This window comes from Sapajus apella, unplaced genomic scaffold (assembly GCF_009761245.1).
Source record: "Sapajus apella isolate SASKATOON/1434 unplaced genomic scaffold, GSC_monkey_1.0 scaffold35, whole genome shotgun sequence".
NCBI classification, from domain to species: domain Eukaryota; kingdom Metazoa; phylum Chordata; class Mammalia; order Primates; family Cebidae; genus Sapajus; species Sapajus apella.
The window spans coordinates 18,824,092-18,849,700 of record NW_022436975.1 but is presented as its reverse complement, the minus strand read 5'-3'; the positions used below and the strand labels follow the sequence as shown (position 1 = coordinate 18,849,700).

General features: G+C 35.7%; 1 protein-coding gene and 1 long non-coding RNA gene across 2 annotated transcripts in view; both read right to left on the bottom strand.

The window, feature by feature from the left end:
• PREX2 (phosphatidylinositol-3,4,5-trisphosphate dependent Rac exchange factor 2) overlaps nt 1-25,609 on the bottom strand; it is a 286,647-nt gene that overhangs the window by 205,834 nt on the left and 55,204 nt on the right. Inside the window, exons 2-6 of the mRNA XM_032296288.1 lie at nt 17,237-17,308; nt 15,764-15,886; nt 13,326-13,430; nt 7,541-7,642; nt 4,036-4,197 (exon numbers count right to left, since the gene is read on the bottom strand). Coding sequence (XP_032152179.1) covers nt 4,036-4,197; nt 7,541-7,642; nt 13,326-13,430; nt 15,764-15,886; nt 17,237-17,308 — 564 coding nt within the window. The remainder of the gene's footprint in view (nt 1-4,035; nt 4,198-7,540; nt 7,643-13,325; nt 13,431-15,763; nt 15,887-17,236; nt 17,309-25,609) is intronic.
• Nucleotides 21,432-23,913, bottom strand: LOC116563597. The gene is made up of 2 exons (XR_004274477.1): nt 22,575-23,913; nt 21,432-22,480 (listed from the first exon to the last, which is right to left on the bottom strand). It is a non-coding gene; the product is annotated as an uncharacterized LOC116563597 (long non-coding RNA).

The window sequence follows — 25,609 nt, the reverse complement described above, 5'->3', positions numbered from 1 at the left end:
AGCAGCTAACAGATTCCAAAACCAACAAGAGGTAATTTTTAAATGGTCCTGTAGCGCTGTATTTTTCCATGTAAAAAGGTAATAAAGAAATGTCTAATTTATTTCTGCTTCTCTTAACTTTCTAAAACACAATCTTTATTTTGAATCTCATTTATCCCAACGCTTTCATATATTAATAATTTCTTCTCTTAGCTATTAGCATAATCGTTTTTCCATATTTAAGAGATCAATTCCAAACAGGCATATCAAGACCTTAAAGCTGAACTGTTGACAATGTAATGTTTATTGATACTCCCTTGTCAAAATATGTCCGTATAGCTCCAAAGGGTACAGTTATCATTACAACATCATCAATCAACCAACACACAGAGAATGGTCCTGTTCTATGAAATGAACCAGTGATTCTGATTAAACAGCTAATAAACTTCCCTTCCAAGGCATATTAATCACTGCCCCACAATTACCTTCAGCAGACTATCTTGTAGAATGTTCTGAATGTTGAATAAGATATATGACTGAGATATAACAAATTACACTAATAGAAGGCATAACTTCAAAAATGAACAATTAAAACATACGCTATAGATTTTCTGTGGTGGCAATTACTACATAAATGCTGACCAAAACCTGATTTCAATAATTAACTTACTTTTAAAAGGTAAGCAGGAAAACAAACTTAATCCAAAGAATTTGCCAAATTTGTATCTGAGTGGATATAATATCATGTGGTAAGGAATATAAGCTTTAGAATCAAGCTGCCTATTTTCAGATCTAAATGTTGTCACCTGTTAGGTAAAAGAACCCAGGAAATAGCCTTCATTTATTAAATCTGTTCAATGGGAAGTATAGCATCTCAGCAAACTGTGGAGATGATAATAATGCATTGTATGTGATTATAATGCATACAATGGAGAATCAGTAATTCCCCAAAAAGAAATTGAATGACTGGCAGTCAAGAACCTCTGCCCTTCCCTCAGCAAATTTACCCAAGCAACATTAGTTGAATTTTAGATTTTGATCTTCAGTCTTGAGTGTAGTCATACAAAGATGGAAAAAATTATTAGAGCCTGTTCATTTTAGCTAGGGCATGGATGAGACTGTCAAATAGTTTCAGCTGCTTAGACAACTTTCTCAGGTTTGACACTGTAGCTTTTTATTGACTCTGCAAGCTACCCAATCTTTTAAATTAATTTTTCTTTTAGGTTCTGATGCTTAGAACCATATAACCCTAAGTAACATAATACCTGCAGTAGACAGGTACATATATTAGACAAATGAGAATTTTTTAAAGCTTTAAAATACTACCTCATATTTGCATAGCATTTTACCATGTGCAAAGCACTTTTATTTCATTTGACTTCTGCAATAATCCACTCTCCATATAGGAGAGGTATGATGTATCACACCAAAACAAAGCGTTAGAATCCAGACTAAAAACCAACTCATCGAAAGCCATGCTTTTCTCATTGTCGTATGATTTGCCAACAATAAATTTCAATTGCTTGTTTACCTAAATTCAACATTCAGGAATGTAAATAATTTAGCAGCACAAAATACTAGATAGGCACATTGTGCCTATGAGATTTTATTGTTTAAATAAAAGCTTTCATTTGATTAACAGTAAATTATCAGGTCCCCAGATAATTAAGTGACAGAATAATCCACCTATAATGGAAACAATAAAAATTAATGGTGTATAAGACTTGGATCCCATCAAATAGAATTGTAGTTACTGAAGAAACAGTGTTCTCCCTAAGGAGGTCCTGAAGGTGGTCTGCAGGAGCCCGTGGAAGGACGTGGAGAGGGAGCTGTCTCCTAGCATGAATGGAAGGCTCCCAAACTTAGAAACTCCTCAGGGAACTCTGCATTCCATGACTGTCATGCCACCCTACAGCTGAACTTCTCCCTGTCCTAACCCTAAGGCTGCCTCTCCACAGATACACAAAGCTTCTGCAGATTGAGCAAGGATCCCCATCAGCAAGTCAAAGACAGCTCTTTAGCTCATTACTGCTTCCTCCCAAGGCCTGAATTCAGCCTCTGTCCTTACAGAGAGTCTGACCAGACCAGCAATTTCTCCTAAACTCCCCAGCAGGGACCAGGCCTGACAACCAAGTTCCCCCCTCAATGGGGTGGTAAACTGGGATGGGTAATGGAGTTCTTATCACAAATTGCCAACCCACTGACTGGGCCCTGCTCCAAACTACATTCCCTCAAAGTCCCAAAACTCCCAACGTTTGTATGGCTGTCTTTCTCAATCATTGTCAAACCCTACTCAAGTAGAATTTATGTTGCCACTTCTTGGAACCCACTTTCTTGGAACCCAGCTTTTATATTATCTCCCCTGTGCCTCCTGGAACTCTGACTGCAGAGTTTAAAAATGAGAGCTATTTAACTTCTATGAGTTCTTATACACCTATGAGAGGTGGCAACATTCCTCTCTAATTTCTCTGAATACACCACAGAATTCCTTAACTCCATCCCCATTTTCTCTTGCACTCAGAATGTTGTAAAACCACGAAAGCTGGTGAAGTCAGGCACCCTCTGTTGTGGGTTACATATGACATAGTTCCACCTACATTCATTCTTCCTTTGAGTTACTGGTGTATACTGTGTAAACAATATCAATAACTTTTAAGGAATCTTTCATTTCTGCAGTAGACTTAATTTTTAGGATATACACCAGAATGAAACAAAATTATGACAGATTCCATTTCCTTAGAGTGCCGAAAAAGGTCTCTAAAGTTTTTGTTGTATTAAAAGGCCTAGCACATTTCACTGACAAATTCTGCAATTTAAAGCAAGTTTGGTTTTTCTTCCAGTGTTTGAGTGACAACAGAACTCCAAAAGCAAACTTGAGTCCATTTTTCTCATCACAGCAGGACAACAGCTCCCCAGGAAAGAAATTATCATCATGAATCAACTGTAAAACACACAACCAATTTAGCCAACTGAAAGAGGCAGCATTCATGCTGAATGCAAGGGCACTCTGGATCCTTGAAATAGAAAGTTAGGCAAAGAAGCAGCAAGGTCAACCCCAGTTAGCATTTTAAAAGATTCATAGGAGAGAATGGACAAATGGGAGAATTCATTAAGGTCAATGTTTGAGGTTTCTTTGCATATTTGGGTGGATATAATTTTAGGTCTGAATGAAAACTAACATATTGAACATAAGAAACAAATTCACCTAAAGCCTTAAAGACAAAAGCAATCCACTTGGTTTTTGTGATTCAGTATTTGGCTAGGAGCATTTTCAATCTTTCCTACACTTAAAAATTATCTTGCTTACTTTATAACAAGAAAAAATTTAACCTAGTCCAAAGCTTATACTCATTTAAATTAAGGTAATGTAATAGCAGAATTTTAGTTCATACTTTGCATAGTGTTAAAGTAACATAGGACTGCAACCCCATGAAATACCTGGGAATCAAAGTTACCATTACCTGAAAACATTTTACAGATTGCAAACCATACTCATTTGTTTTTTTTGGCATAAAAAATATTTCCTTCATGACTCAGGAAGCCATAACATTTTTCATATTGAATAAACCTTAAAAATAAGATCATAGCCAGTTCCTTCATTTTATAAATGAAGAAATCAAAACAAAGAGGTTAAGTGAACTTAAAATGAAATTCAGCATCAAACATCTAGACTCTGAAAGTAATACCACAGCACACCTACTGAACTTTCCTTCCCTTTTTCACTCTCCCAGAATCCAGGCTATGTATTTAATGGCCAAAGTTAAGAGAGGAACAGGATCATCATGATGCATAAAGCCAAAATACTAAAGCTTATAGCATACATAGTGTATACTGGCTCCATCACAAACTTCTTGGGTCAAGGTTAAGCCAATTAACTACCACCTTAAACATATTTTAAAATAATGATGAAAGTGAGCACTTTTCAGAATTGACTATAGTCCTCAAGTAACATGTAAGAAAATGACCATTTATGGTTCCATCCAATGCCAGGAATTCTTCCCATGACCTGCAACGTGAAACTATCTTAAGCTTGATTGTTGAGCAAAGTGGATGTACCTCCCAGCCTTCAATGTGAGACTGCCATTCCTCTAACACTTCTAACTTCTCCATCTGTCTCTTGGCCTCATTTATGTTGGAACAGACAGCTTTCATGGCTTGAAGAGCTTCCATCACTGCTGCGTAGTCACGGTGTTTCCGTGGAGTCCGCTTCAGCAACTCCTGTTTATACACAAAAAAACAAATTGCCCTTTGATCTTCAGCTTTCTGGTACAGCAGGTTCAGAGTGACCAGGAAATGAAAACTGCAAAGATCGTGAGAGCCACTTCCATAAGTGACATCACAAATTCCTCTAAGATTAAGATCAAAAACAAAAGTTGGAATCAATGAGTAAGTATAACCCAAATGCACATTTGTGCAGTCACTTTAATTTTTCCTTAAACTCATTTTGTTTTTAAAAATTAAATTAGGTTCCTCCTTCCAAATGGTCAAATATCTTACCAGGAGCAAAAATTTTTATTTTTTTTTAATAATTTGACTTTGGTTCTAACAGAAGCACGTCTTTACATGTTAATTTCATTTTTCTAGAGTGTTTAACAGAATAACAAATCTTTAAGTATGTCACAATTTCAAAAATAATTTAAACATCTTATTTTCTAATGTTTTTGAGAAACTATAAAAACGTCATAAGGTAAAATTTTTAAATAATGTCTTATGCTACAATAAGATAATTTATTAATTCTACAATACTCCATCATTAAAGGAGCAATTTCTGCTGTTTTGTCCAATTACGCAGGCTTATTCTCATGATGAATGAACTACCATATATCCCTCAATAGCTTCCTTTTTTTGTTTTTGGTATTTAGGGGATTTGGAGGGTCTTTTTATTTGTATCTTTTCCCACTTATCGAAACTAGAATAATCTTTAATCTCTTAAACATATTAAAAGGTCCTGTTAGTTGTTGTTTAAAAGCACAAAATTAAACATCTTCACCCACTGTCTAGACAGTCGGAACCACATTGCTTTTTAATTAGTCATGTGTTTCTTTACTAAGGTTGCCATCATCACGTAACTAGCACAATTACTGAAATCCTGAGGCAAGTCTTGAATTTTCTAAATTCTCAACAAAACAGTGGGAAAATATGCAGTCATTATATTCTTTTGAGTTCTATTATTGTTGAAAATTCTGCCATAAACTTGGGCCCTGCATTCATTATGTTCACACCGTGTTCTCAGAGTTAACACCAGAGAAATACACATTATATCACTCCCAAGACAAGGTTTAAAATTTATGCTGGATCACAAATCCATAAATGAGACATGCAGGCTTCTCCAGAAACTCTAGAGTAGAAGCACCTGTAAATTATGTGGAGTGGTCAAGTCAATCTGCAGGCCATAATTTGGGGTCCAATTATCTAAGGACTTGAATATGAACTTACATAATGTGAAATAGCAAGACAAGACCAACACTCACAATCTCTTGGCAGTTACTCACTATCTACCCAATGTTGATTGACCAACTCAGTAATTTAAAGCTCCACAAATAATACCAATGTATCTTTTCCTAATACTATAGCCTAATCCATATAATATTTTTCCCTGAATAAATAAAACCACCCTAAATCAAAGAGAATCCCAGCAGAATTTTTCAGCTGATGATACAAAAGAGACAAATATCAATGCCAACATATCTACTACATGAGCTAACAGTTTTTTTCATGTTTCTTCATGAAGATAATCTACCAGAAAAGGGGAAGGAGGTCATCCATCCACTGCTTGAAGGAGCTCTGAACTGACCTTCTGGCTAAGAAAGCATGTGTCATGATGCTATCTTTTGAGAGGTCAGTTCAAATACCTGAGTTCATCTCTAATCACAAATGAGTAATTTAGAATAACCACTTTGTCATGATGTAACCTTCTTAATCTCCCTATCCCTTCTTAGAAAAAACAAATCCCTTGGGATTCCAAAATCAGTGTCAGGAATAACTGCAGTTATGAGTACACATGCAAACTGAGTCAAGTCAGAGGTCTATAGAGATTCTCAGAAAGAAAAGAGACATATTTGCACCAATACTCCCTCTGTAGAGTTAGGGACTCCTGTGTCAGCCTTTCTGTGGCTTTTTATGGCTTAACCAACCAATGCTAGACTTTTATTTACTTAATAAGGAGCAAATATTTTCAAACAAAATTTACACAGATATCCAATTTATAGAATTGACAAGAATTCTATTAAGCTATATTTTTAATTCAAATTCAACATTTATTTCTTAAAAAATAAATCAATAAAAACACTAGTTAATAAGTCTCTAGTACTTCTGAGTATATTTTGAAGTTTTGTGCCAAGTAGTAACTAATACATTAAAATAGGATCAAGTAGATATGAATAATAACGGCTAACACTTATAAAGCACATACTATGCTAAATGACTTATATACTTAATCATTATCATTATATATTCCTACATATATACATGCCCAGTAAGCACAATACTTGGGATTTAAACTCAGAGCTTATGTGCTTAACCACTATCCCAGACTGCCTAACCTGATGTTATGGTGCCAAAAAACGTAGTTTCAAAAATTGCTATCTTGACCTATTCATAGGTCCCTTGCAGTAAGGGCAGTAGTTGGCACAATACAGTATATTTTTCATAATAAAAATTGTGGTTACTATAATGAGGCAACACACCTAAAACCATTAGTAGGATGTTTTACATCTTCTAGAGGCAATGTTTTCTTAGCAATCTCATTCTACATTCTATCATTTATTGGCTCATGTGACCCATACTATTCCCTTGGTTTTTTTTTTGTTTTTTTTTTTTTTTGAGACGGAGTTTCACTCTTGTTACCCAGGCTGGAGTGCAATGGCACGATCTCGGCTCACCGCAACCTCTGCCTCCTGGGTTCAGACAATTCTCCTGCCTCAGCTTCCCGAGCAGCTGGGACTACAGGCACGCGCCACCATGCTCAGCTAATTTTTTGTATTTTTAGTAGAGACGGGGTTTCACCATGTTGACCAGGATGGTCTCGATCTCTTGACCTCGTCATCTACCCTCCTCGGCCTCCCAAAGTGCTGGGATTACAGGCGTGAGCCACCACGCCCGGCCTCTATTCCTTTGTAATAATAATTTTAAATCCTGGTTCTGCAATTTTGTAATTTTGACCTTAATTTCATTAGCATCGCAAAGTCATCAAAGTTTGAGGAAATCGAAAATATGTCAGCAGTGAATTTATTTAAAATAAAAGATCCTACAAAATGCTATATAAACTAGTCATAATTAACTTAATGGGATCTATCTTGAAGCTAATGCATTTCCTCTAAATGAAACTCAAACAAATGTGTTTTATACGAAGAGCACTAAAAGCTCTTTCAGTGGCTTTTCCACTGAAAATCTGTTTCCTATACTATATATAAATGTGTGATAAAATGGCCACTTTTTTCCAATACTTACGATCTGCCCTTCCTTTAGAATAACAGACTCTTTAAAAGAATTTTTTAAAAAGATCATCAGCAAAATATGCAGGTACAAGGAAATGGCAATAGTGAGGTAGCACATAAAATACCTTCAAAATGAGAGGGTACTTGCATATTCTTTGTATTGGTGTTACTAAATATCCTTCCAAGGGAACATCTGTGTTCTTCCGTCCTCCAAGCAGCATGCAGTTCTGGGGTGAAAATAATCATAATTAATTACATTTTTAAAATCTCAGGCTGTAAAACTTTCTTCTACCATAAAATACTGAAAACTAGTGAAAGCATATGTCTATATATGCTTCCTTTCTCTAAGAAGAGCATATTCAGTCACAAATATTCACAGAAAGACAAAGAGAAATGCTAGTTACAGAACTGTTTTCAATCTGTATCTTAAAAATTAATGCACTTATATTCTCCTGAGTGTGAAGTCTGAGGAAAAAGAGGTGGAGAAAGAGATAGAGAGATGAATGAATGGATGAATGGATGGATGGATGGATGGATGGATAAGTGGATGGATAAACAGACTGATTTTGCTTATAAAGAAAGGTATACTGTAAAAGAGCAAGTTTCAAGACAGTTGGGTTCTAACTCAGGCTCTGCAGCTGACTAGTTATACAAATTGAACTGACTTCAGAATTCTAGTTTTCCTCTCCATAAATAGGGTAGGTTTTAAGAAAGTGATCTCCGAGTCACTTTTTGCTATCACACTGCACTAAAGACACTGGGCAGCCAGTGTCAGAGAAGGAGGTCAGCCAGGATCTCCACAGAGGCAAGATGAATGAAGAAATTTCAAAATCAGGAATCAGAGTGGGGTAAAACTGAAGCAGCTTTCACTGATGATAAATAGGTGGTCAAGAGAAAACGGACTCTGATAAATAAAGCCTCCACCTTAATAAGGAACATGCAACGAAACAGACTTGAAACTTGCCCAAACCTTCTTTTTCTTTCTTTTTTTTTCTTTTTTTTTTTTTGAGACAAAGTCTCACTCTGTCGCCAGGCTGGAGTGCAGTGGCACAATCTCGGCTCACTGCAACCTCCACCTCCTGGGTTCAAACAATTCTCCTGCCTCAGCCTCCTGAGTAGCTGGGACCACAGGCATGTGCCACGACGCCCAGCTAATTTTTATAATTTTAGTAGAGACGGGGTTTCACCATGTTGGCCAGGATGGTCTCAATCTCTTGACCTTGTGATCCGCCCGCTTCGGCCTCCCAAAGTGCTGGGATTACAGGCTTGAGCCACTATGCCCGGCCTAAGCCTCTTTCTGCAGTTTCTATAACAGACAAACTATTTAATAAATATCTAACAGAGGGAGAAGAGAGCCCCTCAAATATCAAACTAAGTTAGCAACTTTCATACTACAATTTTTAAAACCGTTTCAGGTCCATTGAGAGGAGAGGCTAAGTGTTGATCAGGAAAGGGTGCAAAAGAAGACGATGGTAGCAGAACAATTTTCTGCTGTCCTGTGAAACTGCGTATCAGCCTCAATTTGTGTGTCTAAGTCAGCAAAATCAGAGCTATGAATGTAACTCCACCCAGACACCTCAGAAGGCATAGCAGTAAATACATGCTCTTACACAAGCATGCTCTTTGGAAGTTTCACTCCCTACTGCAATCAGGTTATCAAAATATTCTTTCAAACTCTGTATGGTATTTTCCCCCAGAGGAATCCTATGAAACACAACTATCTACATCTCATTATATTTCCAGGATGTTTCCATTCCAGTACGTTAGCATCCCTGTAAAGCAGGCATCCCTCACCTACCTCTGGACTGAAGTGCCCTAAAATCATTCAGGGCTCTCTAGCCCACTTACATTGTCTTGTGTATTAGTACTGTATAGATTTTGAACTCAATTCATAATACCAAAGGTTGGCTATCACATTAGACTGGCTTATTAGAGCCAGCTCCTTATACGTATATAAATAATATGTTTCCTGATCAGGCACAGTGGCTCATGCCTGTAGTCTCAGCACTTTGGGAGGCTAAGGTAAGAGGACCACTTGAGCCCAGGAGATTGTAGAAAAATAAAAAGTGCATCAGGAACCAAGAGAAAACATTAAGCTTACCAACATGTGTGTAATTGGAGTCACCAAAGAAGAAAACAAAAGGGTCAGATAAATATTTCTAAAATAATGGCTAAAATCTTTCCAGATTTGATGAAAAATTAATCTATAGATTCCAAAAGCTCAAGTATAAATAAAAACTGTATAATCATATCCACACCTAGACAAACACAAAGAGAAAATGTGGAAAGCAGCAAAAAAGAGCTAAATGACCCATCATATAAAGTATAACAACCATACAATTAAAGCAGATGCCTTATCATCAGGAACAATGGAAGTCATAAGGTAGGAGAATGATATATTCAAAGCATTGACTGAGAAAAAAATTTATCAATCAAAAAGTTATATGTCCAAATAAAACTAGTCTTCAAAAATGAATGCAAAACAAGGACCTTCGCAGATTTAAAAAAAAAAAAAATGAGCAAAGTCATTGCTAGCAGAAATGACCTACAAGAAATGCTAAGGGAAGTACGTCAGGCTGAAAAGCCTAATATCAGAGTCAAATACACAGGAAGAAATAAGAGCACCAGAGAGAGTAAATAAATATGTAAACATAAAAGGCTGTAGAAGAACATAGAAAGCAATAATTGTAACATGGTGTTGTGAAGTTTATAATATATATAACATAATATATATGGCAATAATAGCACAATAGAGGAGAGATGAAATGGAACATTTTCCATTTCCATTCAGGAAATATTGTAGCCAAATTTCCCCTATATTTAACTGGAATTAAGTCAATATTAACCTAATATGGATTTGATATGTTAAGATGCATAGTGTAGTTCCTAGAGCAATCACCTAAAAAACTCTTAACAATATAGTTTAAAAATTGAGAGGAATCAAAATAGTACATGAAAAAAATGCTTGACTGACACAAAAGTAGGTGGTAAAAGAAGAACAGAGAAACAAACAAAAAAGACATGTAGGAAAAAATAATAAAATGTCACATGTAAATACCACCATATTGATAATTACATTAAAAGCAAATAAACCGAGGGCCCCAGAGACTGTCAGACTGGATAAAAAGCAGATCCAACAATATGCCATCTGCCAGAGTCATTTCAAAGATCATGAATAGCTTGTAAGTAAAGTAATGGAAAAAGATACAACATACAAACAGTAAGAGAGCTCTCCTAGCTATAATATTATTACGAAAAATAGGCTTTAACAGGAGAAACACCACAGGGACAAAGAAGACCATTTCATGATGATAAATAGAAATATGAATATAACAATTATGAATGCATGCATATCTAACATCAGAGACTGAAAATACAGCAAACAAAAATTGACAGAATGAAAGGGTGAAATATATAAATTAATTATACATGGAGATTTCAATGTCTCATTCTCAATAATTGGATCATTAAACAATATGAATAATACGGATAGTAATTCATAGAATTATCAGTGCATATAATTCATGGCATTGTCGATGTATATGAACATTATTATTCACATCACATAACATGAACTAGAAATATAATGAAAGTTCCTCAACATAAGAAAGAACATCTACTAAAAAATCAATAGCTAACATCATACTTAATGGGGAAGGACTGAATGTTTTCACACTGAGATCAGAAACATGGCAGGGGTGCCTGCTTTTACAAGTTTTATTCAACATTATGCTGAAGGTTCTAGTCAGTGCAATAAGACAAGAAAAAAAAATCATCCACAATGAAAAGGAAGGAGTAAAATCATCCTTATTATCAGATAATTGATCCTATATGCAAAATATCCTAAACAAGCTACAAAATAACTACTTAAACACATAAATTTAGATCAAATGATCCAAGATCAATAAACAAAAGTCAATTAAATTTCTATATACTAGCAGTGAACAATTTTAAAATAATATTAAGATAATTTCAATCACAATAGCATCAAAAGGAGAAAACAAAGAAAAAAAAGTAACTACAAGACCTGAATACAAATTTCTTACATATGACAATAAAAGCATGGTCTTAACAGAAAAAAATGTAATAAATTAGACTTCATCAAAATGTAAAATTTCTGATTTTTAAAAGGTGATATTTTAAAAACAGACAAACCACACTGGGAGGAAATATTTGCATATCATATGCCTGATACAGGACTTATATCTGAAATAACAAACATTTATAGCTCAATATACAACAAACATCCCAATTTTAAAATGGGTAAAAGATTTGAATAAACATTTTATTAAAGGAGACATGAACATTTAATAAGTACATTAAAGCATGCTTAATGTAATTAGTCACTGGCGAAATACAAATTTAAACCACCATGAGACAGTGCTACACACCCACTAGCATGGCTGTAATCAGAAAAACTGAAAATGCCAAGTGTTGGCAAAGATATTGAGAAACTGAAATCCTCGTGTATTACCAGTGAATATGCAACAGCCACAATGACAAATAGTTGGGCAGTTTCTTAATTAGTTAAACTTGAGCTTATCATTTATCACAGTATTCAAGACCACTTTAGTGTCTATCCAAAAGAATAAAAACATAATGTCCACTCAAAGATTTGAACATAAATGCTCATAACAGCATTCTTTATAGGAGCCCAACTAGACCCAGGCCCAGTTTTCACTGACAGGCAAATAGATAAACAAAATACAGCATATCCATACAATGGAAAGTGATTTTGCAATTAAAATGAATGAGGACCAGGAATGGTGGCTCACACCTGTAATCCCAGCACCCTAGGAGGCTGCGGCAGGTGAATCACAAGGTCAGGAGATTGAGACCATCCCGGCTAACATGGTGAAACCTAATCTCTACTAAAAATACAAAACATTAGCTGGGCTTGGTGGCGGTTGCCTGTAGTCTCAGCCACTCAGGAGGCTGAGGCAGGAGAATCACTTGAACCCAGGAGGAGGAGGTTGCAGTGAGCCAAGATTGCGCCACTGCACTCCAGCCTGGGCACCCCAGCCTGGGTGACAGAGTGAGACTCAGTCTCAAAAGTAATAATAAGAAATAATAAAATAAAATGAATGAAACATGGAAACATGCTATAGCAAGGATGAACTTTGAAAACATTTTACTGAGTGAAAGAAGGTCAGCACTAAAGATTATATTGTATGAGTCCATTTATATAAAATCACCAGAAAATGCAATCTATAGGGATAAAAACAAATCAGTGTATTCCCGGTGCTAGTGGTGGGAACAGACATAGGCTATAAAGGGACATGGAAGTCTTTCTGAGGTGACAAAAATGACCTAAAACTGAATTTGGGATACGGTTGTATTACTCCACACTCTGCTAAATATCACTGGATCGCACAATTACAATCTGCTCCTCACTGGCGATTAGTTTGCCCATGTGACAGCCAAAATATGCATTTATTTGTGCTAAGCTAAAGAAATTAAACATATATTCTTGTTGTTTTTATGAAAAAAAATACTGAATGTATGCAGGAAAAAGGTTAAATTTTACACTTATTTTCTACTATATCCACAATTTGCTTTCTTCCTATTACTGCCCTACTTACAGCTCTCTCAGCAGACATAAGGATGCCCAAGGGAACTGGGGCTATAAAGCAGTGATGAACTCTGGCAGAAGTTCCTCTCTCACTAGGAACCTGTGGGGTCTCACAGATAATTCATAATCAACCACGAGAGGGCATTAGCAGTGCTACCCCAAACACGAGCTGATCCCAGCTCTCACTTTTATTTTTATCAAAGGACTCTTGCTTCCTCGCCTGAGGAAGCTAACAGAGTTATCCCATAGTTGTTTATACCATATTGATGCTATTCACTGGCTCTCACTAGGCCTAGCAACACATATCAACATGCAGTCACATAGAAATATACACTTACCAAAAGAAATGTCCGGATTGTTCTTATTTTGTTGAGTTCAAGAAGTAATTTTTGTGCCTTCTCATGGTTACTACAATATTCATCATAGATACGAAACTTGTCTTTCTGTGAATTCAAGTAAGAATAAATGAGTTATCTTATTAATCATTCTGCAATTTTAACCTATGTGGTATGCAAAAAGAAACTTTTCTGTTTACTACGTGTTAAGAGCTATACGGTGTGTATGCATCTATATACAAATTTTATTTATTTTCCTTGACCCATGATGAATAGCCTAGAAAGGGAGACATATATCAATTATATTCCACCCTGATGAATTCAATTGTAGACAAATGAACCAAAGGGTGGCAAAGCACAGAAAAGAGAGGGCTGAACTTTGCCATGAGGATTCAGTTACAGCTTAAAAAGAGGAAGAAATTGCATACATATTCTTGCTGTTATTTGTGAAAACTGAAGAAGGAAACTATGTAGGAGAAAGGTCAATCGATCTGAGCAGGGTCCAGGGAGATGAATCCATGATTCCTACGCAGGGAGAGGGAAGAAAGTCTTCTGGTGAAGGGAAAGCAAGTGCCAGATTGTACAGAAATAGAGACACACAGGACCCTGCAGCTCATATACACCAGTCTAGACAGTTGTGCTTAAGAGAGACACTGACAACCTGAAGAATATCTAGCAACTAAGAGAATGACAGACCCTGAAGATACCACATCTGAGAGTTTGTTTCAGATAGTGATATTTGTAGAAATAGAAAAGTCAGGAAATCATGACTACTTTCAAACAGCATTCTATTGTAAAGGACTGACAATTCTATGTAGCTCCAAATATAAAACTAGGATCTTTAGGTGGATGTTGCAAGGGCAATTATGGGCAGATTTGGGATCAACATAGAGATTTTCTAACAGAGCTGTCACTAAAGTAGAAACAAAATAAATAGCCTTCACAGATAAACAGAAGGTATTCTTTCAAAACAAGGGGATTTGTGACATCATGATCTCTAAGCTCCCTCTCATTTGTAATATTTCCTTAAAGTGTATTATCATCCAAAGAGCACCAATAAAAGAAAGGCACAAAAAATTTATCGATCAAATATTAGAACAAAAGGGTGCCCAGTGAAATTTCAAAGGCATGCACTGAGAAACATTAAGTGCTGCTTTATACAACCAGCAGAAAATATATTGAATCATTTATCTCAAGAAATGACATGAGCCAGAAAAAAAAAAAAAAAAAAAAAAAAAAAAAAAACAACTTCAGAAATAGTTTAGCTAAATTCAGGGATGACAGATTCATAAAGTGTTACTAAGGAAATGGATGTCAGGGTGCTAGATTCCCAGGCGCAGCCCTGGACTGAGATAGCAACTACTCCGGCTGGCAGAAGATTCTGATTCTTTTGATTCCTTCGTGAAATCAAGTAGGCTTTAGTGAGTGGACACAAACACCCGTGGCTTCCAGCTGTGCCCAAGAAAAACACAGCTTGATCTTCCTACACCCAGTGAGCCTCTCCTTTTAATATAATTATTTTCATGAAATATTTTCTGATTACAAAAAGAACACAGAGCCGGCTCACTACATAAAGACAGATTTTGAAACTATCGAAATGTTTCTAAAAGACTAGATGGAAAATTAAAAATACACAAAACTTGATTTCTATGACTACTCTTACACATTTTTAAACAAAACATTAATTGTCTAGCATTTTGATAAGCACATGGATTCAAACTGGTATTCTCAAAATTAGCATCAATGCAATGGTATAAATAGCAGGACTTTTTTTTTTTGGTGTGGATGCCCTTTAGCTCTGAAAACAATTTTCACTACACAGGTGTCTTTTTATTTTGCAAATTAATTGCATAAATAATTTCAGGGCATCATATATAAAGAGACAAAAATGATCATCCTGGCATAGGATGTGTAATTTGAAACAAATGAGTACTGGTTGGTTATTGCAGCCGCACTGCTCAGTACAATCTTCTGAGAAACCCTTGGGGAAAATTCCTGCTACTGGGTTTATTCAACTCCAGGTTTGTCACAAGTTGTTAACAAGGGAACATTCTGACTAATAAAAGGCTCATCGTGCCATTATAGGAGTGAGGATTTTCTGCCTCAAAAGAAAAATGCTCTATGTTTGAGCGAAACATAAAAATTCATTCATTATGAACAGCCTGAATATTCATTAGAATTCAAAGCTACAGAGGATGCGAAGAACTAACTTGTCAGGGAAAAGAAAAGGCTGTTTATTCTTCACTGAGTAAAATGGATGATGTGAGGCACTCTCCCCATTTCTGGCTCTAAGTGGGAGATTTCATTGGCCTTAAAAGACCCCAAACTTTTGGTGTCAGATTTTATTTCTAATACTGAATTCACACATACCACTATGCCACAAGCTAAATCTTAAAATTGAGGGGAAAGGAACTTTTAAAGTGAACAGAAATGTATCCTACAAAGTGAAGAAAGCAGATTCCCACTTCTTGTTGAGCATTAGGTTCAGGGTGTAAGCATTCTTCCACAACTTTTAAGAATTCTTTATGTACTGCAAGGATGTCTTCAATGTTTGAGAACAACATCTGTAAATAAACACATGTGTAAGTAAGCTCAGTAGTGAAGCATTTTTTTAAGTCTTATGATCACATAGTATTCTCTCTCTAACCTGAAAATCGCACATCCATGCCTTCCTCCCACCTTGCCAGCAGAGCCTTGATTTTGTCTGGACTTCCACTCCAGGCCACAGATACAACTCTGGGAACCAAGAGCCCCTGGCTGGCTCTCAGGGCAAGGCCTCAGCGGCCCAATCCAAGCCAGGTATCCCACTGCCTTCTCAAGGCTGGGCTGCATGGAAACCAGCAGAATTGCTGGCAGGCTTTTCTGGGAAGGGTATCTTTGCTCCTAAAAAGGACACACCAGAATGGACATTCCTCTTTTCCCTCCGGAAGATGCCACATGCAGAAGTAAAAGATGGGACAGCTTGCAGAGTCATTCTGCAGCCACAGGAAGAATCAGCTTGAACACAAAGCTGATAACCTGCTGGCAGTGATTTGCTGGAGAGGATCTAGCAACCTTGCTGGCCTCTCTGGGTCACAGGTGCTAAACATACTTCTCTTCTGTCTGGAGTCCTTGATATGTGAGCCAAAGTGTCTTCAATTCAATTTGAGTAAGAGGTTTCTACAGCTTACAACCAAAAACAAGCTAACTAAAATATTCTCCTGGGAGGAGAATTTGAAAGTTAGGTATTTTACTCATGGGGAAATAGAATCAGAAGAACCTTTAAAAATCCTTAGAAGGTTTTATATTTCCAGCAAAATAAAACAATAAGTTAGCATCATAAATATCAAGAATACTACCTATAATTTAAATGAATAATCATTATAGTATAATTAATTTTCATTTAGCATCTTTTTTTTTTTTCAAAACTCTTCACAATTTTCCTTCCTTGCAGTTTTAAAGAAATGATTATACGTCTGTTTCTCAATTAAGGATATTATGTGAAGTGAACCACTGAAATCTTTCATTCTTTAGTGATCACAGACACTGGAAGTTGCATTTGCCCACACCCTGCCTTCCTGAGCCACTTCTAACAATCCTCTTACATAGCTCAGCTCCCTCCTTCCTGAAGACACTGAGGTTCTTAGCCTCCAATTTATTTTTCTTCCTCTGTTCAAATGTTCCCAAGGCCTTGGTAAAAATAAATAAATTAATAAAAATAAGTATCTCTGACCTCTCTGCCTTTCTTGTAACCTCCTGTCTCTTTTCCTAAACCCTAGTTCTCCTTTTTAAAATTATTACCAATACAACTGATGGGCACAGTAATTTATACTGGAACTACTGATCAACTGAAGGACTGTGAAGTACCATGCCACCGGCAAACTTTATCTCTAGAAAACTTGTGCTCAGGTTGAGGGCCAATTGTACCTCCTCACCTTCACTGTTTCTTCTGTCACATTTTTGTCAACTTTTGATGCTGCACACTGGTTCATTCGGTGTAAGAATGCCTGCATAAAACAAGAAGATATTACAAAAGTAACATTAGGTTAATAAAATGACTAGGTGGTGAGCAGAATTAAACTAACTTTTTTACAAGAAACCAAAGTGTAGCCGGGCGTGGTGGCTCAAGCCTGTAATCCCAGCACTTTGGGAGGCCGAGGCAGGTGGATCACGAGGTCAAGAGATCGAGACCATCCTGGTCAACATGGTGAAACCCCATCTCTACCAAAAATACAAAAAATTAGCTGGGCATGGTGGCGCGTGCCTGTAATCCCAGCTACTCAGGAGGCTGAGGCAGGAGAATTGCCTGAACCCAGGAGGCGGAGGTTGCGGTGAGCCGAGATCGCCCCATTGCACTCCAGCCTGGGTAACATGAGTGAAACTCCGTCTCAAAAAAAAAAAAAAAAAAAAGAAACCAAAGTGTAAAAATGCAATTGTTGCTATAATAGTTTTGTTGTAACACAGAAACCCTTGTGCATTGCTGCTTCTATTTGGGAATTATACTTCCTTTACAATGTTGGGGCAGGGCCTGAAATCATCAAGTATTTGTAAATTAAATTTATCAACCAGGATCTCAAAGTTGTGAAGTAAGCGTTTAGAGTCACATGTTTCTTAAACTTCTGAGACTTGCAAAGCGCAAGAAGACAAAAATTTAATGGAAAATTGCATTTCTAATAAAACAACAAAAGGGCCAGAAATTCTGAAGTGATTCTCTTAGGAATTAGAGATAAATAGATAGATCGAAGATACATAGGTTGATTGATTCATTGATAAAATAGATGATAGATAGATAGATAGATATCCCTGCCATTATTTCCCAGGAAGACACTTCAAGAAGGAATGAAAGAATTTCCTTTCCCCTTCATCCCCACCCCCAGCCTTTTAAGAAGCAAGAATTTAAATTTCTGGGTTCAGGTCCCGGCTCTCCATATCTCTATGGTAGGCAAATAAGCCCTTTAGTAATTCAAAGATTTGGAATCTTCTCAGTGGTCACTAAGTTTTGGCCAATGGCTAAATAAGCTATTATTTTCACACACACAAAGAAAAAGAATAGAATAATTTCTTTACATTGAACTTTGAAAAAGAAAGTTTAGAGGAGAAAAAGGAGAGGAGAATTTCCATCTAGCAAATTTGGTTTATGTCCTCAAGACACAATCCATTATCACCCTCAGGACATGGCAAATAAGAATAATATGGTACATTTAAGAGGGCCACTTGACAACATATCTCAAATTTTTAAATCGGTATTTCCAGCCAGCATGGTGGCTCAGGTCTATAATCCTAGCACTTTGAAAGTCCCAGGCAGGATCCCTTAAGGCCAGGAGTTAGAGGTCAGCCTCGGCAACACAGTGAGACCTCGTCTTTACAAAGATTTTTAAAGTTGGCTGGGCCTGGTGGCATACACCTGAAGTCCTAGTTACTTAGGAGGCTGAAGTGGGAGGTTCACTTGAGCTCAGGAGTTTGAGGCTGCACTGAGCCATGATCACACACACCACTGTACTCCAGCCTGGGTGACAGAGTGAGATCCTATCTCAAAAAATGAAAAGAAAAATAAGTGGGCATTTTCTTGAACCCCGCAATACTACTTCTATGACTTTATTCCAAGAAAAATATTTAAACAAGGGGAATCATTGTATTGATTACCAAAGTGGAAAAACTGGAAGCAATCCAAATGCCCATCACTAAAAGTGTCATTAAACATATTATTATACATTCAAATTAGACTATAGCAAAAGTGCAATCATAAATGGAATGTGATAAAAATATATATACACATGTGTATACAACGGATGTCTATAAAATATTGTCTGGTGGAAACATTTATTAAGTGGCATACTTGCTATATACATAAATATATGCAGATGCGTAAGAATATATACATATATACTCATGGATAATATAAGTGTGCATTGATATTGAGAAAAAAGTAGGTGGCATTTACCAACACGCAATGGGTAGAGTTACCTTTAGGTGGTAGGAAGGTGACCTTTGTACACTTGCTAATGTTTGGAATATTTAGCTATAAGCTGTTGTAACTTATATAAAAAGAGAAACAAGATTATTTAAAATAAAACAAATGAACCACAAGATCTCACTCCTAGCATGAACTCAGGACCACATTTATTCCTGATACAATCAATTCATGTTTCAGATTCTGTAACTACAACATCAGATCAGAAGGAATAGGCCCAACCCTTCAACATCAGCTGAAATAAATAAAATGAATATCTATTGGATGTCACTCTAATTTGCTTATTGGAAACATGTGATACAATTTTTGAACTCTAAAGAATAACAGATGAAAAAAGATTTAGAATTTTCTAACTTTAAGAGTTCATTTTATTAGTATTATTCGGTTTCATTTTTTGTGTTAGTTTTGTTTTTCTTGAATATTTCCACATACTCATAGCAAAAATGTTCTTTATCTCATTCCATTTACTCTTAAAACTACATGGTGGTTTATTTGCCTAGTTTACACAGTTTACATTTCATATTGACCACATAGTAAACAGGTAACCTCTCGTGCAAGCAAAGCTTAAACTTCACCTCTGCATTTATAAACCTTTTCTTCATAAACTGAACTCAATCACATTCTGAAATGGATAAATTGAAGCGAGCAAGTAGTAATAATGAATCAAAATATGAGTTAGAAGGGAACATACAAACTAAGAAAGTAAACCATGTCTTTATCTGACTTTTTATCTTCTTATCCTCCGTGACAATATGGAACTTTTTGTTTGACTGTATACGAAAGGAAATCTGGAACTTGTTAGCATTTCTGACCAAGCATTTCTTTTTCCCAAGGTCCTCATTTTATACAACAGTGAAGACAGATTTTAGATGTTTTGCTCAGAACACAAAATCATGAAAACTGTTTGACATTTTTTTAAGAGGTTTAAGTCTTCCTTCTGAAAGCTGGAAGTAAATAGGTAATTTCAAAATCACCCTTTAACAACCAGCATCTATAGTGCCCTTTCAGACTGTGCTAATTGGCACATTTAATCCTGCTTATATCAATCAAGGAAGCAATTAGTAGCCTAGTCACAAAAATACGTGAAGGATTCTATACACTTTGATTGTTGCTGTTTCCTTGTTATTCAGAAGCAAAAGGATTTTTTGTGTCAGTTATTGAGTCTTTTAATATCTGCTCAATTTCTCACCAAAAGATGTTTTACTATTTTTCAGACCAATTATTAATTCAAAATGGATATCACTATCATCTCAGAGCTTAGGAGAAGATAATTTTTCATTATTCCATCCAAATCAAAAAATAAAAATAAAAACCTCCTTTGGCTGGAACTTGACCAAGATGTGAAGATAATTACCACATTGTCATAGCGCATTCTATTTGACCTCAATATAACAGAAAATACATATGAAAGAACAGAGTTCTTCAGGAATTTTCAGGGGAAAGAATTCGTCATTTGTCAGCATATGACTGGTACATTACATACAAGGCAAAGAGTTTTGGAGATATTTAATACTTGGGTGACAGGAACACCAGGAGCAAAACTGGGCAGAAGATGAAATAGGAATCAGGACCATTTTTGATACAATTACGATTATGCATAAAGTTACTAAAATTAAAGGTGAAAGTTAGGAAATTTATTGAGATGTCTGCAGTGAAATACAATCCTGTGTGTATTTTGCTAATTTCTTAAATGTTTAAATTTTTGTTGCATTTAACTTCTAGCTCATTTCCACAGTCTTCATTGCCAAAAATTCATCTCACAGCTCAGTCTATAAAATAATTTTTTAACAGTATATTTAAGTTCCATTGGCCTAAGGCAATGAGTTAATCTAAAGCAGAGGTCAAAAGCAGTAGAGGTATGTTTTAAAATAGCACAATGGGGTTAAAATATTGATTCAATTGCTAACATTTTTAAAAATAAATGTATTCACATAAAAGTCAAAATTATAGCCTCTCTTCAAACACTTGGAGAAAATTAACACAGGGCCTATCTATCTGAATAATAGTAAGATGGAGCTGAGGAAGCCACATGTTCCCTTCATTTTGCCACTATTCCCTATCGTCCTGTACAACAAAGCTGAATGTTAATTGCCATGTACTCTAACAGTACTGTTGTTTCTGTTTTTGTTTTTGTTTTAATACAAGGCCCATTTTACTCATTTTTTTTGACTTAGGAATCTCTGTAGCCATTTCCATTTCCAGCCACAGTCCCAAGGTTTTGTCAAGGTCCTTTTAACTCATAAATTTTTAATACTGATAATTCCAGAGTTGTGTTTCAGTGAAAATGTACACTCCCATGATCAGAGCAAATAATAATAATAATAAGCTAAAAAAGAAAATACTTAAAAATAAATCTAAGAAAATTGGTGCATATTTTACTTAACTCTTAGTTCCCCAAGGAATCTAAAATTAAGTGAGGCATTTACTCTTAGAAGTGATATATTTTGCTAGAGATACCTCTGGTAGGCATGTATACAGCTAGTTTTCTCAAGGATTGAAATAATTCCATGTTCTTTATTTTAAAATTTTTTTAATGAAGTAACATTTTGGCAATAAATTCTTATTGGTGTATTCATTCCAAGTATCATTTGGTTCATGAAGATCTTGTGTTCCTTGTATTGTTTTGGGTGATTGATGTCTCTTTCCTGAATAGTCAGGGATACACCAAACCCAAGGGAGAAATCAGTTTCAAAAAGAATGAAGATTAGGAAGTGTATGATGCTTATAGTGGGGTGTTTGGAAGCCTTCAAAATTAACCCACCACCTTCCTCCCCCAGCACACCTAGAAATACCCACTCAAACACATACAGATATAGGATGTTTCCCGGGGGTGGAGTTTAGCTCTGTGGTGAGTATTTATGACAGGCCAAATGCTCTTAAGTCTCAGTTTCCTCATCCATTAAATCAGGTTAATAATCATACATGCCTCACAGAAAAGTGGAGAAAATTACAATTACATGGAGGCAATGTTAGTTGGCAGTTTACAAAGCGCTAGCACACAAATACAGCCTAATAAATATTACCTGATATTTCTGCTGCTGCGGCGGTTATCACTCTCCACTATTACTACATCCACAGCCATAGTTCCATTACTTCTAATGCAGTTATAATTATTACTAACACTGGAGAGAACAGAACTAAAGAGTAAGTTAGGCCCCTGTCTTCTCATCTCTGCTCCTATATTAACAGTAAACCAATTCAACAGACTCTACCTTCTGAAGAAGTCCTTGATATCAGAACAAGTATTATAATTCAAGGTTTTGTGGCAAAAAATTTTATTTTTTAACTATTGGATCTTCCACAATGTATTGAATCTTTTCTGCTCAGGATCCCAGGCTAGCCCCCAGACGTTTGGTATACACGTCAATCTCTCTATTCATTTATTTATCTTCCACCCATTTCAGAAATTTGGGGATTCACAAAGAGTAGAAGACACAAAAAGTTTATTGAGGATCAAACTCTAAGATGCTAGCAGGAATTGTTGCCTATCTCCTCAATCCTTGAAAGAACTTAGATCATAAGGTATTAATAAAAAAGGAGCAATGCATGTGAAGTTTGGTCAGACCACAGCTTTAATTTCAATGAGATGTCACAAGATCAGGGCATGGACCAGAAGCACACAGGCTGGAAGTAAAATGACAGGCTAATCTGACAAGACCTCTATAGAAAATCCAGGTTCAGAAAAGAAGACTATTCCTCTCGAAGCTGCTTTTTCCGGGTGCTATCAATTCTTTATGGCACCAATGGAACACTTAAATGAAAATGATTTATAAGACTGATTTACAAAATTTAAATAATAATGTATTTATGTATCATAAGTCATCCTATTTGTAAAGAAACTTAATGTCAGATGAAAATAAACTTTTAATGAGGTTCCGAATTATAACAAAGAAATAAAGATATTTCACATATTCCAAATTTTTCTTGTATCATTTCATACGTAAGTATGTTCCACAGTGTCAGCTGGTGAAAAACATGAAGTAAAATGGATTTCTAAATGCAGTTCAGAAGGTTACATGAAGATATTTGTCAACTTTTTTCTTAATGTCTCTGTTAAATTGGCTTATTTTTAATATTATACAAATATTTATACAGAGATGCCAGTAGGCTATTATGTCTCCAATATAATAATACTTCATATTGTGCTGGTCAGGAATTTACATTGGTATCAGATCACTTGAACAACACAGCACGATGAAAGAAAAGGCTGAGCGGGAAGTACAAAGTACATTGTATAGATAATATTCTCAAGCACATATTTTTCTCTGGCACAGGAAACTGGTCATTTCCCGAATTTAAAGTGCAGAACACTATTCCTGTTCAAGTCGTTATTCAAGAACGTAGTTCTCATGAAAGGGAAATATAAGCAGTGGGGAAGGAAAAGTATTTAATGCTGGAAAACCCGGAGAAACAAATGAGGATCCCAACCCGAAGATCTGTCTCCAACTGACGGCCACTGCCCCCCTTCATCTTACACTCTGATCTAACTTTCTGTGCAATCCATGAGGTATAAAAGAAAGATTTATAAATTGGTATCATAATAAATATTTGTTTCAATTAACATGAATTTATTGTATTCTTTAAACACATTTATTTTGTGTATTAGTCCATTTTCATACTCCTATGAAGACATACCGGAGACTGGGTAATTTATAAAGAAAGATACGAGAACAGAAAATGAAATACCAAATGTTCTCACTCATAGGTGGGTGTTGAACAATGAGAACACAAGGACACAGGGAGGGGAGCATCACACACTGAGGTCTGTCGGCGGGGGGGACTAGGGAAGGGACAGTGGAGGGTAAGGAGTTGGGGAGGGATTGAAAAAAAGAAAGTTGCCATGGGAACTGAACAGCAAATCAATTAACTGTAAATTTACAGGTTTATATTCAGATTCTCAATTCTAATATGTTTATCTATGTTTATTCTTATGCCAAACCAAATTTAATTAGAAGGTGTTTTTAGTCATGTTGCATATTACCAGTTGTCTTATGTCATGCTAAAATTGGATGCAGTGGGAAAAAAAAAAAAGAAATAGAACAATTCCAGAATGCCAGGAGCCCCTCTAATGGCCCTTGCCAATCAATCACTAGCCTGGCCAAGGATGGGAACTATTCTGCTCTTACACAATAGCTTTGGAGTGCTATTTCTGAACTTTGTATAAATGAAATATGCTATGTGTCTTTTTCTTATTGATTTGTAAAAGTTCTTTAAATATTCTGAATCCTTTGTATTGAAACTATGTATATATTCATACATATTGAAAAATAGTATCTCCCACTCTGTAGCTTGGCTTGCCTTTTTACTCTCTTAGTAGTGTCATTGGATAAACAGTTTTAATTTTTAATACACTCCAATTTATCAAATATTTTTCTTTTATACTTAGGCCATGTATATCCTTTTTAAGAAACCTTTGTTCTAAGGTCATGAAGATTTCTTTGTTTCATTTTTAAAGTTTTCTCATTCTTTCTTTAAATTTAGATCTGAATTCCATCTGGAATTGACGTTTTGTATGGTATGAGGTAGTGGTCAACACTCATGTTTTATATACAGATATTCCAATTAATCAGTACCATTAATTTAAAATACTACCTTTTTTTCCACTTCACTGCAGTCATCTTTTTCATAAAACTGTGAATATTTATGTTTTGGTATGTTATTGAATTTTCAATTTTGTACCATTGGTCTGTTATCTACCGTTGCATCAATGTCACATGCTCCTAATCCCTACAGCTTCAAAACAGGTCTTCAGTCTGGTAGAGTAAGTCCCCTGGTTTGTTGTTGTTGTTTCAAGATTGTTTTGACTCTTTTAAGTTATTTCTATTTATAAATAAATCTAGAATCCATTGTAAATTTCATTGAAAATGATATGGTTTTAATTGTAATCACACTGAATGTATGGCTCAGTTTGGGAAGAATTAATTCATTTATAGTACTGAGTCTTCCAATATATGAACACGATATATTGCTCCATTCATTTAGAACTTTAATTTCCCTTAGTATTGAATTGTGTTTTTTAGTATAAAGTACAAATTTTATTTTCATAACTTACATTAAATTTATTTGCAAATATTTGATGTCTCCTACACTATATAATTTTTTCATGTCAATTTCTAATTATTTGTTGCTGATATGTAGAAGTAGAAATCCATGTTAGCAAATGATCTTTTATCCAGATACCATATTAAATTCAATTGATAATTCTAAAAAAAAAAAAAAATAGGTTTAATGAATTCACAGTCCCAAATGGCAGAGGAGGCCTCACAACCACGGCAAAAGGCAAAGGAGGGGCAAAGGCACATCTTACATGGTGGCAGGCAAGACAGTATGTGCAGGG